General features: G+C 40.4%; 1 protein-coding gene across 5 annotated transcripts in view; it reads left to right on the top strand.

Annotated features, from left to right (window-relative positions):
* clockb (clock circadian regulator b) overlaps positions 1-15,007 on the top strand; it is a 37,975-nt gene that overhangs the window by 8,344 nt on the left and 14,624 nt on the right. For 3 of the 5 annotated variants that reach the window (XM_088342674.1, XM_088342675.1, XM_088342673.1), the window contains 17 exons: positions 995-1,083; positions 2,134-2,193; positions 2,276-2,424; positions 2,723-2,814; positions 2,940-3,029; positions 3,228-3,348; positions 3,894-4,007; positions 4,304-4,422; positions 4,513-4,595; positions 5,095-5,201; positions 5,301-5,448; positions 5,566-5,641; positions 5,825-5,966; positions 6,084-6,178; positions 6,284-6,571; positions 6,668-6,826; positions 7,850-8,032. In XM_088342674.1, coding sequence (XP_088198800.1) covers positions 1,067-1,083; positions 2,134-2,193; positions 2,276-2,424; positions 2,723-2,814; positions 2,940-3,029; positions 3,228-3,348; positions 3,894-4,007; positions 4,304-4,422; positions 4,513-4,595; positions 5,095-5,201; positions 5,301-5,448; positions 5,566-5,641; positions 5,825-5,966; positions 6,084-6,178; positions 6,284-6,571; positions 6,668-6,826; positions 7,850-8,032 — 2,043 coding nt within the window. In that variant the 5' untranslated portion in view covers positions 995-1,066. The remainder of the gene's footprint in view (positions 1-994; positions 1,084-2,133; positions 2,194-2,275; positions 2,425-2,722; positions 2,815-2,939; positions 3,030-3,227; positions 3,349-3,893; positions 4,008-4,303; positions 4,423-4,512; positions 4,596-5,094; positions 5,202-5,300; positions 5,449-5,565; positions 5,642-5,824; positions 5,967-6,083; positions 6,179-6,283; positions 6,572-6,667; positions 6,827-7,849; positions 8,033-15,007) is intronic. The other 2 variants (XM_088342677.1, XM_088342676.1) reach the window with 2 other exon arrangements.

Raw genomic sequence — 15,007 nt, 5'->3', positions numbered from 1 at the left:
AATATTACTTTAAAGCTATTAGGGAACTGTAGACGTAAACGTAATGTATTTTCTTTGTGCTATGTAAGTAAGTGTGATGCATGAGGCTCATGTGTTTTCTTATCAAAATACATTTTATAAGTTATTTATTCCTCTAAAAAACAAAGAAAATGCAAATTGTGCACTTTGATGTTTAATGTGCAGCACAGTACTGTGTATTTAATTTTATTTTTTTGATATAGATTATTTAAATAGGTCTACATAAAATACACACTGTAATAAAAATAGGGTAATATACAAATGTGGGGGTGGGGTTTAATGTAGGCTTTTACTCCCCCGGGTGGAGTTAAAGAGCCTCATGGCATGAGGAAGAAATGATCTCCTCAGTCTGTCCGTGGAACAACACTGTGACAGCAGTCTGTCACTGAAGCTGCTCTTCCGTTTGGAAATGATGCTGTGTAGTGGATGTGATGAATTGTCCATGATTGACCGCAGCTTTTTTCAGTGCCCGTCTCTCAGCTACAACTATTTGCATCTAATAAAACTTGTTAAAAATGTATTCCTAAACAAGAAAAACGTTTGTGCAGCTTTGCTCATTAGGTAACCTTTCTATTTTTGCAAATATGAAAGGAGCATGGAATGTTTTTTCAAACCAACTTTACCAACTGTTCATGGACGTCAAGCCCTAAAACCGAAGTAAGCTTCTTTTTATCGCAGCTTTCTTTGCAACATATAGCAAAACAAAGGAGAAGGACCCAATGAGATTTCCTGGGCTCAAGGCACCTCCATAAGTTAGTTGGAGGTCCGCGTCTTTGGTACAGCGAATAAGCTAAATGTTGACTTTTTAAATAAAGTCATTAAATAGCAATGCTCCATTTCAAAAGCATGGAAAATTGTACTATCATTGGAAGGGTGGCCAGACTAAAGCCACCAGATTGCTCAAATAGTTTTTTGTTTTTCAGTCCACTGTTTTAAAATATGAACCCGAAGACACAATTGATTATTTCCTTTTAAGGTGGACTTCCAAATGCCTACCTCACGCCTAAAGAGCAAGTCACCTCAACCAAAGCCCTGAGCAGCAGCCATCATGACATCAAGCATAGGGTATGTTGCTAAATACATAATGTTGTGTGATACTGGGTTATCTATTACATGATGCAAAACATTGCAATGCGTGTTTATATGTATGAAAAGCAATGCGGTAAAATTTGTTTCTGTTTGTTTAATTACTTTCTTGTTTGCCAGGTCGAATGCAGCATATGGCTTGCTTATGCACATTTTTACCCAACACTTATATGGGAGAGATTTGACTCAAAAACAAATATATTCACATTTTACTCAAGATCTGAAAATCATATCTTGATATATGCCCACGCATGATTAAAAATCGCATATGTAAATAGCAGATATATTAGTGGTTCTGCAAAGTACATGATTCACACCAGATTTTTTATTGGGGTGATATAATTGGTTGCAGGTTTAAAGGCTTTATTCCTTCTATTTTATAAGAAAATAGAAATTTAGAACATTGCAATAAGGATCTCTCAATTTGTTTCAAAATGATCAGTCCTTTTTTGACATGGTACAAGGATTAGTGATATCAGCACGTTATGTAATCTTTGACCACTTTGGTACTTTTGCTACTTTTAATTAATTGTGTTTGAAAGGGACGAAGTGTATTAAAATAATCATTTTTTATAACTTGCGTTGTACTCAAGAAATTATGGTGGTGTCTGACATCTGCATTTAATTCTGTGTGGCTCATGAAAGTTTTCCTGCTTTGGATTGAGTCTCAGGAGGAATTGCACCCTTTTTTACTTGTCAAAACTAAAACTAAAAGCTGTCAAATTGATTTTGGTCATAGGAGAGGAAGCAGGAAAGCCCAAGACAGCACGTTGGTTTTACAAATGCTCTGCTAACCTCCTTGGCAAGCACAACGCATTCCTGCGATCTTTCGCCGTCTGCCTCACTTTCTATGACCCAAATATAAACCAGCCGCTGGCATGTAGGACTTCTCATTAGCCAACATCCTCCATTAGCTATTATTACCAATGCATATCTGCTTTCAAGCCCACCCACATTGTGTATTTGCAGGAAAGCCAAAGTACAATAATACCCATGAGAGTAAGAGAAAATGTTTTTATCCTAACACAGGGATGATTGTAGCATCTTTGATGGGTTGATGGAAGAAGATGAAAAGGACAAAGCAAAACGGTAAATTGACTACTTCGTACACCAAAAAGGTTTCCTACAAAGTCATAACTCTTGGTTAACTATCACTGCCTTTGAAATGTAGAGTGTCCCGTAACAAATCTGAGAAGAAAAGGAGAGACCAGTTCAATGTCCTTATCAAGGAACTTGGCACTATGTTGCCTGGCAACACCAGAAAGATGGACAAGTCCACCATACTGCAGAAAAGTATTGACTTCCTGTGCAAACACAAAGGTCAGGTCACTTCACTTCCTGTTTCTGTGCCGCTTGTACAAATTGTTCCTTAATTTGTGTTTATCGCTGTTTATTTTCTTTGATCCAGATCTTATGTAATTACAGTAGAAGCTCACTGATCTCGCTGAGTTATTTTCCCTTTTTTTCTGGTTCTAAAGTTATTGTACTTTAACTTTCAAACATTATACACATAGCCATATCTGTAGGTGACATTGAAACCTAGTGTTCTGTCGTGTTTTCTTTTTTGAGCTTACTGCTATACATTTTCCATAACAAAAAATGTTGTTTTCCGTATTAGAAATTGCAGCCCAGTCTGAGTCTAGTGAGATCAGACAGGATTGGAAGCCGCCATTTCTTAGCAATGAGGAGTTCACCCAGCTCATGTTGGAGGTCAGATATCTAAATTCTATTCCAACTTCCAAGTACATTTAACCTGTAAACATGATAAAACTATACTATAACATCTGTAGATTAGTAATGAAGATTGTCTTATTTTCTCTCTTTGACAATATCAGGCACTGGATGGATTTTTCATAGCAATAATGACCGATGGGAATATCCTTTATGTGTCAGAAAGTGTCACTTCATTACTGGAACACCTTCCTGTGAGTAAAGTCTTTGAATTAGTTTTTTAAAATTTTAATTAGAATTTTAGTTTTACACTTATGCAGTAACTAGACTGAAAAATCGGCATTTGCATATTTGACCAGACAACAAAGAGCTGTATTGATGTTGCCATAATGTGCAGCATAAAAGCATTTGACCTTTTTGCCTTATTTTTTGTGTCCATCTTTACTTGGCAGGCGGACCTGGTGGACCAGAACTTGTTAAATTTCCTCCCAGTCGGAGAACACTCAGAAGTGTACAAAGCCTTGTCCACACACCCCAACGACCCAGAAAGCCTCACATCAGATTATTTAAAAAGTTAGTATCAAAAATGTTTTTATTTCAGTTCAGATTTCCTTCCATACAACCTAAGGTATTAGTAATATAATAGGTGGTATTCAATTATAAGCGTTTTGTTTTACTTGAAGAACGTTCATTGTATAGTTGTTCTCTGGCATGTGACATGAATCCCTTCCGAAGTCAATATCGCAAAGTGAAAATGCTGTATAAAGAAAAAAAGAACCTACATATGCACAAACACAGCAGAGTTTGGGTTAATGTTTTAGTTTTTGGACATATCAAATGTATAGTGCAGAAAGAATGGTAAAGAAGGTGAAAAAAACATCTTTTTTCACACCCTAAAGTGAAAACGTTGTAAAAAGGGGACACCGCATCCTAAGGCTTTTCGGTTTTGTGGAAAAAGTAACATACAGTATGGTGTGTTAAACGGTAGCATATCCCATATATTAAAAGCCTGTGCACGTTTAATGTCATATACAAGTTAAAGTACTTATCACCTAAATATTAGTATCTATCATATTATTTGAAAATGTAGTTGACAGTAACAAGTTTTACGCCTCCAGGTAAAAACTACATGGAGTTTTGTTGTCATATGCTTCGCGGGTCAATTGACCCAAAAGAACCCCCTATCTACGAATATGTGAGCTTCATTGGAAATTTCAAGTCGCTCAACAACGGTATGTATTATTATTATTTTTTTTTGATAACAGTATTTTTTACTCTATCTGCTCGAAGTAGCTGTTTCAGATGCTTTGAAATTATTAAGATCTTCATATTTGATTCAAATTGAATCGTTTCTCCGGCGCCGTCACGAATGGCAGCCACTCCAGCAGCTCCCGTGTTATTTTCGATTGTTCTCAGTTATTTTCGATTGTTCTCAGCTTAGGGATGCTGCTGGAAAAGTGAATTTCCCTTCGGGGATGAATAAAGTATCTATCTATCTATCTATCTATCTATCTATATTTTATTTCAGTTCCTAACGTGACAAGGAATGGTCTAGCGGGGGTTCTACAGCGCTCTCTACAGCCAGCGTTTGATGACCAAGTGTGCTTTGTAGCTACAGTACGGCTCACTAAACCTCAGTTTATTAAGGTAGCTTCATCAAACCTCACACCAAAAATAGTTAAATACGAACAGACTGCAGTATTTGTAAAAATTCCCATTTTTTGTCTATGCTTGTAGGAGATGTGTACAGTGGAAGAGCCCAATGAAGAATTCACCTCTAGACATAGTTTGGAATGGAAGTTCCTCTTTCTAGACCACAGGTAAGCAAAAGAAAGAAAGAAAGAAATACTGCTGGGGTCATTATCCTTTTAGAAGCTATGAGATATTTTTTTGTTACAGATTGTTATGAAGAGCTACAAGTTCAATATGCATTTCTAAAATGACACCTATTACTATGTTATTATGTCCTTACCAGGTTGTAATTGTTAGAAGGGGGATTAAAAAGGCTCCTTCAACCACTAAAACATCTGCCTTGTATAAGAACACTATGATTTACATATATGAATTATAGGCTGATTTTAAAAATGTTTTTTTAAGAATTTATCATGAATTCAAAAACCCTAATCATGTAATTTATTTCTATTGCCAGTTAGAAAAAAAAATCCTAGAAAACCACAATGACTCATCACTGGTGAGCTATTTTCAGAACCGGTGCCTGGAGGCATTAGTTGGGGACCCCTGATCTACTATATGTTTGTACAAATCTTCACTTTGCAGACATGATTATGTTTTATGAATGCTTTCATTGCTTTTTCTCAGAGCTCCACCAATTATTGGATACCTACCATTTGAGGTTCTGGGAACTTCAGGGTATGACTATTATCACGTGGACGACTTGGAGACACTTGCAAAGTGCCATGAACACTGTAAGCACTCAGTCGGATATTCACTTGAACAACGTTACTGTATATCATTCTATGGAGTTGTTCTCACAACGTTGACCTCTTTTTCTTTACAATGCTCAGTGATGCAGTATGGTAAGGGGAAGTCTTGTTACTACCGTTTCCTGACCAAAGGTCAACAGTGGATATGGCTGCAGACACACTACTATATCACTTATCACCAATGGAACTCTAGGCCAGAGTTTATTGTCTGCACACATACAGTTGTAAGGTATGAGCAAAAAATGGACTTTTTAGGCTTTAAAAATTAAACTATAACAACTAGACATGTTTATGTATTAACTAGTAAAATTATTTCCTCTCTTTCTTAACAAAAACATCCCTGCAGCTATGCAGAAGTGAGGGCAGAACAGAGAAGGGAGCTGGGAATTGAAGAGACCAAGCCAGACGTTATTGTGGATAAGGTAAAATAATGTATAATATACCAGAACAGTTATGACAGAAATATTTATCTACTTAGAATGATTTAAATGCTTGGAATAACCTTTTTAGATACATATAAACTCTGTTTATTATTATTATTATTATTATTATTGATTTTCTTCTTTGTTTAAATAACCCATATCATTCCCTCTTTGTCCTTAAAGCATAGCCAGGACTCAGGTTCAGAGCTGAACACATCTAGCCTCAAGGAGGCATTAGAAAGGTTTGACCGTAGTCGGACACCTTCAACCTCTTCAAGAAGTTCACGCAAGTCATCATCGCATGTATCGGACAACACTTGCACTTGTAAGTGAAATATTACTTTTTGCATCCAAGGTTAGGTATTGAATATGTTAGCAACCAAGATTCCTTTATCAGTTTTCGTTTTTAAGTTAATCAGTGCTTCTGTTTTTGCGTCAACAGCCTCTAAGCTGCACATGGATACAGCCACACCACTACAGTCTCTGGCTTCAACCATGGAAGTGACGTCGCAGCGTCGTTCATCCATAAGCAGCCAGGTGAGCCTAACAGACAGATGTATGAAAGAAATTATAGCGCATAACTAGCCAAATAAGATATTGTTTAATCCGAAAATCAATACAATTCTTTGTACAAATCTGCAGTCCATGAGCTCTCAAACTACTGGCCAAAGTGTTACTCCCAGTATGATCACTAAGCAGCAACAACAGCAGCAGCAGCAACAGCAGCAGCAGCAGCAAGAGCAGCAGCAACAGCAGCAGCAACAGCAGCAGCAACAGCTGCAGCAACAACTGCAGCTGCAGCAGCAGCAACAACAACAACAACAACAACAACAGCAGCAGCCTCAGCAGCAGCAACAACCACAGCTGCAACAGCAACAACAGCAACAGGTGCAGCTACAACAACCACAGCAACTGCAGTCAAACGTGCAGGTAAGTCACTGCTGCCTCATGGCTTTACTAATCTGTTTTCATTGACAACAGTTCCAAAATCAATGTTTTGATTGTTTCTCTTCCCTTCCACTGCAGCCTGTGATGGAGTTCTCTGCACAGGTGAATGCGATGCAGCATTTGAAGGAGCAGCTAGAGCAAAGGACCAGAATGATACAGGCCAACATTCAGCGACAGCAAGAGGAGCTGAGGAACATCCAGGAGCAGCTGCAGAGGGTGCAAGGCCAAGGCATTCAGGTAAAAACAATAGAGAATAACTTGCATTGTGTAGAAGTCTTCTAGAATAGATAAATAAGGGAGTAATCAATTTTGACGGGTTTCACACTATTTTTATTTGACGCAGTAGCTATATATCTGGAAAAGGGAAGCTACAGTTGTGGCTGCGTGTTTCATCTGTTTACACTGAGTTTAAAATAAGGGATTGATTGATTGAAATTGAATTTTCTTCCGCCTGAAGGAAAAAAAACGGCTGGTGAGTAAAAGCCGGTGCTTATCTTGGTCCTGTCCCCGGTCTACCAACAACCTGACAATTGAAACACTTTTTACATTAATCAAATCATGTTTGAATCAACATAGATTATTGATTCAGAAACCGCTGTCCAAATAAAAGAAACTCACCCGGTAGAATTACTACCTGAGATCCAGAAAGTGACACACTTCCCAGATATTGTGTTGATTTCTCACAGAATCAGTCACAGTTAAACAATGGCTATGTATAATTAAAGCTTTTAAGAGTTCCTTCTAAAACTCGTTTTAAGCTGTAACAGCTGGACTGCGGCCAGTAAGTAAGTAGTCTGCGCGAACGGGAAATTTGAGTGCCATCTAAAATTATACAGCCACAACCGGAATGTCTTCTTTACCTTAATTTTGCTGCTGACGTTACTTTTGTGTGGTGAGGGAAGCTGCATCACTAGTCAGGTGATCAAACTGGCTCCATCTCAACCGACACGAGCCTATTTAAATGCAGCACCATTATGAGACCATTAGATAATTACTGGTTTTATTTGCATTAAAATCATACTTATATAAATGTCAGTTGTACACAAAACTAAAATGTAACTAGGAACTATCTCTGCCCAGATTTTACAAAGTTGCAAACTATTTAAATGTATTTATTGACGTAGAACCAGAGGCATCCCAAATGTATTCGTTCTTTTCCAAACCATCATCACACACAATAGTTGAGCATTCCCACAAAATCATGTGTTTCTCATCAATCCGTGAATGTGTGTACACAAATTAAACATTTACTCATTGCAGATGTTGTTGCAGCAGGAGAGTGGAGCGATGAACATGCAGCTCCCCCAGGTGGCGCCGGTCCAGCAGGCCACCCCTTTAAGCAATCAGGTGCCACAAACTGCTATAAACCCTGTACATTCGGGAACGCAGCAGCTCGCCATCCAGCAGCAGGCTCCTACTCCTCAGCAGAGCCTTCAACAGCAGGTGAGGAAAATGCAGGTGCATTCAAAAAAGGTGGAAACTCAAATGCTGAATTGTGAACACTGGCTTGTGGCAATAAAGATTGGTATCCCCATATCAGTGGTTGGGAATATGGCTCTTTTAATGAGTACATCTTACTTCGTTATAAAATAAGGTCAATGGATAATCTTCTCTGCATCTTTCCAATTTAGTAAATTACGAAGCACAAGCAACACAGTACACCCTTGATTCGGCACAGAATATATGAAGCAAAGTCTCAACTACAGTATACAATCAAGGTGTTTTGGAAGCGTTTTTAACAATCTATGTTCACTATTGAGACACTTTACGATGATAACTCACAGAACATACTGTAAAACCCCGAAAACGCTAATGTGTGAGTGGTAGGAATGGGCAGATCTCTGTACACATAGCCGCTCTCTCATGTATTATTTTGTGACATTTTTGCAAAAGAACTTGCACTTTGATATGAAACCATTTTTTTAAATATTGACGGCCAAAATGAGCCTAAACGATCTTAACTTACTGCGGGGGGTGACAAAAGTGGTATATTTGTTGATATGGCCAAACTCTGGCATTATTATTATTTCATAGTCTTTATCAAATTATTAAATGTCACATGGTGAAATAAAATGCCCTGCAGGATTACTTTTTTTCTCAAGAGCAGTTTTAGCAGTTTTGTTGAACTTTGTCTTAAATTAAATGGTGTCGGTCCCCCCAAAATTATGTGTGTATATATATATATATATATATATATATATATATATATATATATATATATATATATATATATATATACATGTGTGTGTGTGTGTGTGTGTGTGTGTGTGTCTGTGTGTGTGTGTGTGTGTGTGTGTGTATGTATGTATGTATGTATATATGTGTATGTATGTATATATGTGTGTGTGTATATATATATATATATATATATATATATATATATATATATATGTGCGTGTGTGTGTGTGTGTGTGTGTAACCGCGGTGTACTTGTGACTTTCTGTTTCAATGAGTCAGGCACCACAAACTGGAAGATTTTCTTGGCCATGCGAGGATCTTTCCTTATTTTGTAGAGCATGCCATTCTGTATGGTGAGTCTGCTCCAATGCTTCAGTAGTTTCATCACACTTGGCGACTCGACAGCTCGCTCACGCTTGGTAGGTCTCTTGTGCCTATGCACAAAGTACATGGTTCTGCTTATTGTGTTGTCCTGTTCTTGAAAACCAACAAGCTGACTCTGTGGGAGTGCCTTTGACTGATCTTCCTTCTGCAGAAGATTGAAGTTAGCACCCGTTCCCATCACTTGACCCAGGCCGCCAGTGGACTGAGAACTGAGGACAGCAGTAACTTCTTCTGATGTCACAGAACCATTCGTGCCTGGTGGAACTGCCCTGTTTACTGACTCAGTACTCTCGTCTACAACAGCGTGACAATTGTTGGATACTCTGAACACCTCTTGCAAAGTACTGTTGTTCACTCCGTTGACTTGGTCCAACAGTGAGTTATAGGGGTCGTTAACAGGGCGATGACCCACACATGACCGTACAAATGGCTCACGGCTCAGAGCGTCGGCTACGATGTTCTTTGGGCCGGGAATGTACTTCAGGTCAAAATTGTATGCAGCTAGCTTCGCTACCCACCGCTGTTCACGCGCATCAAGTCTTGGTTTGGTGAAAATGTATGTCAGCGGGTTATTGTCAGTCCACGTGGTGAAGTGTCTTCCTTTCAACCAATGGCTGAATTTATCACATACTGCCCATTTCAAGGCAAGAAATTCGAGCCGGTGTGCAGGGTAGTTGAGCTGGGAGCGAGAGAGCGTTTTACTTGCAAAGGCGACTGGTCTGGCTACTTTCCCACCAGGTGGCAGCTGTGACAGGACTGCTCCAATCCCATCGAAGGATGCGTCGACAGCCAGAATCAGGGATCAGAATTTTCCGCCCTGCTTTATTCCTGGACCCTGGCTATTTCAGCTGAAAATGAAAATCTCCATTCTGATCCCTGCAGAATAAACGGCGCATCAAAATCTGGGTGGGCCAGAGTGACACCTGTCACAAGGTCGTGCTTCAGTGTTTCAAATGCGTTCTGGCATGCATCGGACCAATCAGCAGGCGTCAGCTTCACTTGACCTTTCCTCACTAGTTTGCGGCCTCTCTTGCGCTTATGCTGGGCCCCAGATTCTGATGTGAGCCTGAACAGAGGTTTTGCCTTTGCAGAACATGCTTCAATGAAGCTTTGGTAATACATCACCATGCCTAGAAAAGATCTGATTTTACTAGGGCACGGCGTCTTACCGTCAGACTCCATAATGTCAGCGACTTGTATGTCATTTATCGCTCTTACTTCCTCAGTCCGAATTCCGTCCTCACTGATGACATGCCCAAGAAATTTCACAGTCCGTCTGAGGTAAAAACACTTTTTGGGTGCAAGCTTGAGTTTGTGTTCCTTGAGGCGAGTAAACACCATCTGCAGGCGTTGGAGTGCATCTTCCTCTGTAGGTGCAAACACCATCAGGTCGTCGAGGTAACATAATAGGCTCATGAAATTCTGATCACCGAATATCGACATCATCATCCTCATAAATCTTGCTGGGCTGTTGCAAAGTCCCTGAGGGAGCCGGTTGTACTCGTGAAGCCCAAAGGTTGATGAGAATGCCGTGTACTTTTTGTCATCAGGGTGCAAGGGGACATTGTAGTAGCCTGACGTCAAGTCCATCGTGGAGAAAAAGGCATTTCCCCCAAGTGCGGCCTAAGCATCAGCTTGATGCGGTAGTGGGTAGGCATCCTTTATAGTTCTCGCATTAAGCCTTCTGAAATCAGTACATACCCTGAGTTCTCCATTCCGCTTCCATATGAGAACAAGCGCAGATGCATAGTCGCTAGTCGACTTCTGAATAATTCCTTTCTCTTCCATCTCGTTCAGAGTCGTCCTCAGTTTTTCATACTGACTTGGTGGTATACGTCTGTAGGGTAGACGGAACGGCTTATCATCAACAAGGTGGATACGATGTACAAACTCTTTGGCCTCTCCACAGTCCATCTTATGGCGAGAAAAGATTGACTCGAATTGTTCGATGATATGAAGGAGCTTTTTTTACACTGCAGCGAAACCTCGCATGACTTCAGGTCAATGTCTTGCAGTCCCAGAGCTTCCAATGTATGCATCATGTCCTCTTCTGACCTGGGTTTCACCTCTTAGCTCTGTACACTCTGCACGTTGCACCTGACCTCCTCTGCACTGGGCAGGTCTTCCGCTGCGATGCAAGGAGACACATCTGCAATTTTTCTGTTTCTTCTCAGCACCACAACTCTGTCCGTAGGATTAAATATTTTAACAGGTACCCATCCATCTCCCTAGAGTGGAGTAACAACTTGTCCGACAAGGACTTGTCTGGGCTTAGCCTTAGATTGGGTTGGCTCAACGACCACTGTGCTGCCCGCTGACATCCCGGCCGACTCAGGTAACTTGCCCCAAATAACGTACTCGGTCCGTGGATCCAGCGTCACGCAACTCTTGATTTTCACTGTCCCTACCTTGTCTGGAATGCAATCACCTCTCCATCTCTCTGTGTTAGTAAGCATTGACAGGAATTGACTGTGGTTATCGGACAGACCGTTGTCAGGAGTGGAAACTAATCTCCAATAGCCGTCAGTGCTTTTCAATTGAGTCAAAATATGTTTGATGGCATTGCTGCCAAGGATCATCTGTTCTGTCTGGCCTGGCACAACCATTACTGGCATTATCATTTGGCATCCGTAAACTGTGACGCGAATGTCGTACATGTCTCTGGGAGAAACTTGGTGTCCACCGCAGCCTACAATGACATAGTTATTGGCCGTGTAACTCATCATATCAGGGAATTGCTGCAGAAGGGTCCTCACTTACTGTACATGCCATCGACCCGCTGTCTAACAGCGCTCTGAAAGTGGGGCCATCTTGCACAAGTACAGGTGTGCAAAACAGTTCGTCAGTCTCCGCTATTCTCTGAAACCCCTGAAAGATCAGCTTCTTTGATGGAGGTATCGTGTTGCTGTATAACTCATAAATTGATTTATTATCTTGCATGTCAGGCATCACATTAGTGGTGGGAGGCATACTCAGTTGATCTGCACTGTTCTCCCCTAAGCGCAGATCAGTCAGTTTCCCTGAGGCAGTGGGACAGCTTTCTTCACTGGACAATCACGTCGAGAATGCCCTGGGGCATGGCAGTGAAAGCAAAGGTTTTTGTCTCGGCAATGAGAGAGAGCACTGTGTTTGACTTTTTTGCAAATGATACATGGCTTGTCAGTGAAACCATTAATTCTGTCTCCAGGTCGCCTGGTTGGAGTTCGCCTTCTCTCTTGAAACTAGTTAGGGGCACTACGTAGCAGAACTTTCTCCAACATACTAATAACGTCTGTTAGAGGGACATACTGTGGGCTCGAAGTCTGAGGTGGCTCGTGCATGAGGGTTTGACTGTGGCTCACCTCAGCTTTGTGTATGACAATTTCCGCCCTATTCGCAGATTGTTGTAGGGAAGCTGCTTTGTAGCTCTTCTCAGCGTGGTATTCATTCAGCACTTCTAGTACTTCACATGCTGACCACTTATCGATGGTTTTGGATCTGAACGTGAGTGCCAGTTCTTTGCAAGGGCAGTTCCTAATAAACATGCGAGTTACCTCAATTTCAGGGTTGTCAAATGTTTTACCCTGCTCTCTCAAGCAGTCAGAGGCAAGATCAGCTGCTCTGTTTAGTCTTAGCCAGTAGTCATAGGGGTCTTCCTGGTCTTTGGGCAAGGTTGAGTAAAAGTCAGCTAAAGGGACAGCAGAGTACTTGGTACAGCTAAAGTGTTTCCTGAGAAGACTATAAATCATGTCAGGACTGGTATAGACGTCTATATTACTGTTTCTAATGCCAAACCTAACTACATCTTTAGCTTTTCCTCTCAAATGCATAATGATTTCCTCTGCCTGCTCTTCAAGCCTCACATTACTCTTCTTAATAAATGTCCGCATTAGATCTTCCCACTCATGTACTTTTATTGAGTCTGAGCCATCCCCAATGAATGACGGTGGTTCCTTAACCTTTCTCTGTATAACCACCTGAACCTGTGATACATCTGACACATGACTAGGCTGACTCAATGTGTTTGCTACATCTTGTGTGGCAGCAGAGCTAGGAGCTATTATATTGTGTGACTGTATGCGTGAGAAAATGCTATCAGCCAATTTATGTCCTATCTCCTGAATAATATTTGTCATTTGATCAGCTACACCCTCAGAAATGTCACTCGTGGGATTTGGCGTAGATGTGGGTCTGACCTGAGGTGAAGGTAGGTTGGCATGTTGGTCAGCTGCATTATAGGTGCTGACACTAGAAACTGCCTCTACTCTATGTGTAGCAACACCTGGGGTAGAACTATCAACAAAGGGAATGGGGGTAACCATGCCCCTGCCCCTGCCAATGTGAATAGGTGTGTCAAATTGTGGAGCTAACACATTGCTCTGGTTAAACATGTTTCAAAGATTAACAGAAAAAAATGTAAATAAGTCAAAATCACAAAATAAATCAGCAGCCTGCGTAACACGTCACTGTATAGCACACTTAGTTATCTGCATCACTGTGACACTGCACGGTAATGAGCTTAACGATAACGCTGTAACTAAAATTTCAAATACTGTGAGCTGATGTGGCAGGTAGGACAGTCCTCGGTTCTGAGAGTTTGATAGAAGTCACGGGTCACGGCACCAATGTAACCGCGGTGTACTTGTTCCACCAAAGATCCACATTCACGCTGGACTGGATGATGAGGTTTTTATTACAGTTACTGCAAATGAATGAGTCACAACAATAGCTTTTCTGCTGGCTTTGATCTCTACAAGGGGAATTACATTTTAGTAAAACAGAAACAAAACAAAACAAAATTCAAACAGCTTGACAATATCAATCACATTACTGTGCATGTTGAGAGATTTGTCAGCTGGGGTTATAATGTTTAAAATTAACTTCTTTTGTGGAGCACCAAAAGATGTGTCTTACCAGTAGCAGTTCCCTCTGAAAACTGCCAACAAACCCCACCCCACACCAGCAGATGGCACTGTTGGACTCATCATTGCAGGACACTTACCAAAAACTATACACATATTTCAATAAAACAAAAGCTATTATTACACCCGATATATATATATACATATATATATATACATATATATATATATATATATATATATATAAATAAATAAATTACCTTCATGGCTGTTTGGCTAGGTTCTGTTAGTTGTCAGTGAGAGAATATGGTACTGTGAGCCTCTGGCCATCAACTTTGTCTGATGTGAGGTTTGTCGTCGGAGATTGGAGTATGCAGTGGATCCCAGTATTTAATGTGCATAAATAATAATAAGTAATTTATTTAAAATTAAAGGATAACTTTATTTTATGTGTTTTGCAGTATTTACCGTAAATTCCGGACTATAAGCCGCTACTTTTTTCCCAAATGTCCAGCCCTGCGGTTGATTCAGTGAAGCGGCAAATTTATGTAATTTTTCTAACGGCCACCAGCGGCGCAGGTATCTAAATGGTAAGATTGAGATCAGTTGATTATGTGCGCCGAGAAAGACTGCAATCTCTAAGTTTTAGCGCATGTTTTCTGTAAAGTTATGGTGCGTTCCGATACTGAGAAAGTTGCCCCTGATGGCGATAGTTGTATGAGGGGGATTTTGTGGAGACATATTGTTCTATATTATTTATCAATAATTTGCTTTTGGTCATAATATCGTACTCTACAAAGCCAAGAGGCAGGGATACTTGCTCTCAGCAAGCTGAGTCAAGTCCTAGCCGTGAGCCTTACTGTTACATATGTTAGCTCAAGATGATTTTCCGTGAGTTTTACTTTTCTGGGGCACTTTTTTTTCACAGTTATGTTTGATACATTGCGAGCGTGATCCTACTAGCGTGTTGGTACCTTTCAAAGGCACGGTTTGGGATGAAAGTTGTATTATTATT

Source organism: Urocampus carinirostris, chromosome 8, assembly GCF_059441175.1.
Source record: "Urocampus carinirostris isolate Australia breed hairy pipefish chromosome 8, RoL_Ucar_1.0, whole genome shotgun sequence".
NCBI lineage: Eukaryota > Metazoa > Chordata > Actinopteri > Syngnathiformes > Syngnathidae > Urocampus > Urocampus carinirostris.
This window is presented reverse-complemented; position numbering and strand designations above follow the sequence as displayed.